A 2,721-nucleotide genomic window follows, 5' to 3' on the forward strand; every position below is an offset into this window, starting at 1 on the left:
ATTTCTAGCAGCTTTATTATCATTATTTGTTAAAAGAATTTGTAGCAGCTTTTGACTCATAGAGTTTTCAGAGAACATACGGCATTCATTGAAACTCGGATGTTAGATAAGGTATCTTCCGATTCCTATTCACATGATCTAAATTATTGATTAATTACAAAATTATTTACTTCAAATTATAAATTATATTATTATATTATTTAAAATTTTAAAATTTTCTTATAATTTTAATCCTACTAATTCTTTGATAATATAGTGAAACCTTAGAGAAAATAGTTCAATATTAACAAACAATTAGATTAAACTGATAAAAATCGATTTTAATAATTAGATTTTTAAATATTTTAATTTTATTTTATCACTAAATTAAGTATACACTTTTGTTAATTAATTTACTAATACTTAATTTGCTTCAACATCACATATTCTCTACACATGCAGGCTGCATTTGCCTAATGATATCACCAAATCATATAAATACAATATGAATATATAAATATATTGTTTTTATAAAGATTGAAATTTACGTTTCTCTCTTCATTTTATATACTAAAATTTGATTGTGATCCGATTTATTTAATAATAAGATTAAATATGTAAATTTTGATATAGTTTGACTCAATTTGATTTAATAATAAAAAGTCAATAACTCAAATTTACTCAATCTGAATATATTCAAGGCGATATAAACTCGAATTGATACAACTAAAATACTCCAAGATGACAACTCAAAATAAATCATTGGCATATACCTTATTAGTTAAGACGAAATTTCTCGATCTTTAAATATTTGGATTCAAATCCTATTATTAACAATTCTATCTCACTATATGTATATACTGATTTATTCCATATTACAAATCTGAAATAATCCACAACTAATTCGAATAAATAATTGTGGGATATAATTAGTAGGAGAGTGGAGTTATTCCGGTGACAGTGTCAGTGAATCCAAATGACTTCATCTCCAAAACGCCGCCCCACACTCTCTTTCACTTTATCTACTTTTCCATCTGCATATAAAAAACCCCATCCCCGAGACTCCATTCATTAATTCAAAAACTCCATTCAGTTTGCCTTCGCAAAACCTCTCGGCCCAAGCTATATATCATCAGCGACGACCATACCTTAAGAAACGATGTCGGATTGGGGTCCTGTTTTCGTGGCGCTGGTCCTTTTCGTGCTGCTAACGCCTGGGCTGCTGTTTCAGGTTCCGGGTCACCATAGGTGCGTCGAATTCGGCAACTTTAAGACCAGTGGTGCTTCCATTTTCATCCATTCGTTGCTGTATTTTGGGCTCATTTGTGTGTTTTTGCTGGCGGTTAAGGTTCATTTGCATTTGGGTTGATGCTAACGTTTGATCGTATATGATCTTTGTTACCATCATTTGTAATCTTTGAGGGTTTGATTTTTTTTTTCATGTTTTAATGCTGGGTGTTGAGCTTAATGCCTGGAAAATTTAAGGTGTTTGTTGGTTTTGTTGTTGTTTTTTTTTTTTTAAATTGCGAGTTATTTTTCTTGAAATAAAATAAAATTAGTGTCCGGTTGCTAACTAGAATCTATTTATTAATTAGTATTGTATTAATAATTAAATTCATTTATTCTAATAAATGTCGATAATAGCGATAGAACGATTGTAAAGTAATAAAAAGGAAAAATAATAGCATAAAAATTTTAAGTAAAAATATTAAATAACGCACAAATGAGCAGTAATATTATTATTATTATTATTATTATTATTATTATTATTATTATTATTATTTCTTGTAAGTCACAAAAATATATTCTCTAAACTAAATTTATAAATGTAAAAAATATAACCACAAATATATTACTGGTCTTACCCTTAAATAATATGGAATAATCTCATGCAATAAATAATTGAAAATGTAGATCGTAAATTATTTTTCATATTATATTATAATTTTTAATCTTTATTTTATTATTATTATGTATCAATTTATCGCATTTTTATCTATAACTTGTCATTTTGATTCTAGTATATGTGTAAAAATTATATATTTAAAATATAAATATATGCTTAAAAATAACATACAATAAATATAAAATATATGGTTTGAAACTAATAATACTAATAACAATACACGTGCAATATGTATGAAATTAAAATGAAAAAAATTATTTAAATCAATTTATAAATTTATTAACCATGTGTTAAATCCTTGGATATGTTAATTTTAGTTCTTTTATTTAAAAATTATATAAAAGTATGAAAAAATGTCATCAAAATAACAATGGTAACCATTTAATAGAAAGGGTATATTTAATCTTTTTCAACCGAGTTGGTATTCAGTTAATCCATAATACCAACTCAATCAGGGTTTAAATAATAGTATAGATACAAAATGTGGGTGGGAAAAACATTTTATGTGAATTTTTTTAAAAAATTTCTCAATAATGATTATCGGTGTAATGATAAAAAAAACTTATTTATAAATCTATTAAACATGTCTTCAATTCTTGGATACGTTAATTTTAGATATTTTATTTAAAGATTATACAAAAATATGAAAAGACAAATACACCATCAAAATAATAATAGTAATCATTTAATAAAAGAGTATATTAGTCCTTTCACAATAGAGTTGGTATCCAATTAACCAAATGAAACAACTTTATCGGGGTTTAAATAATATCATAGATATTTTACATAATTTATAATATTTATTCATCATAATTTTATAAGGTGTTTTTGGTAAA

The 2,721-nt window shown here is 25.0% G+C and overlaps 1 protein-coding gene across 1 annotated transcript; it reads left to right on the plus strand.

Moving 5' to 3' along the window:
- Positions 1–920: 920 nt before the first annotated feature.
- On the plus strand, positions 921–1,529 carry LOC108475801 (uncharacterized). The gene has a single exon (XM_017777777.2). It carries the CDS (start codon positions 1,139–1,141, stop codon positions 1,346–1,348), a length of 210 nt encoding a protein of 69 aa, XP_017633266.1. The 5' UTR covers positions 921–1,138; the 3' UTR covers positions 1,349–1,529.
- Positions 1,530–2,721: the final 1,192 nt, after the last annotated feature.

This window comes from Gossypium arboreum, chromosome 4 (assembly GCF_025698485.1).
Source record: "Gossypium arboreum isolate Shixiya-1 chromosome 4, ASM2569848v2, whole genome shotgun sequence".
NCBI classification, from domain to species: Eukaryota; Viridiplantae; Streptophyta; class Magnoliopsida; order Malvales; family Malvaceae; genus Gossypium; species Gossypium arboreum.

Bases quoted from the DNA above. Each gene is read 5' to 3' on its own strand.
- LOC108475801 (XM_017777777.2), top strand. From the start codon at position 1,139: ATGTCGGATTGGGGTCCTGTTTTCGTGGCGCTGGTCCTTTTCGTGCTG.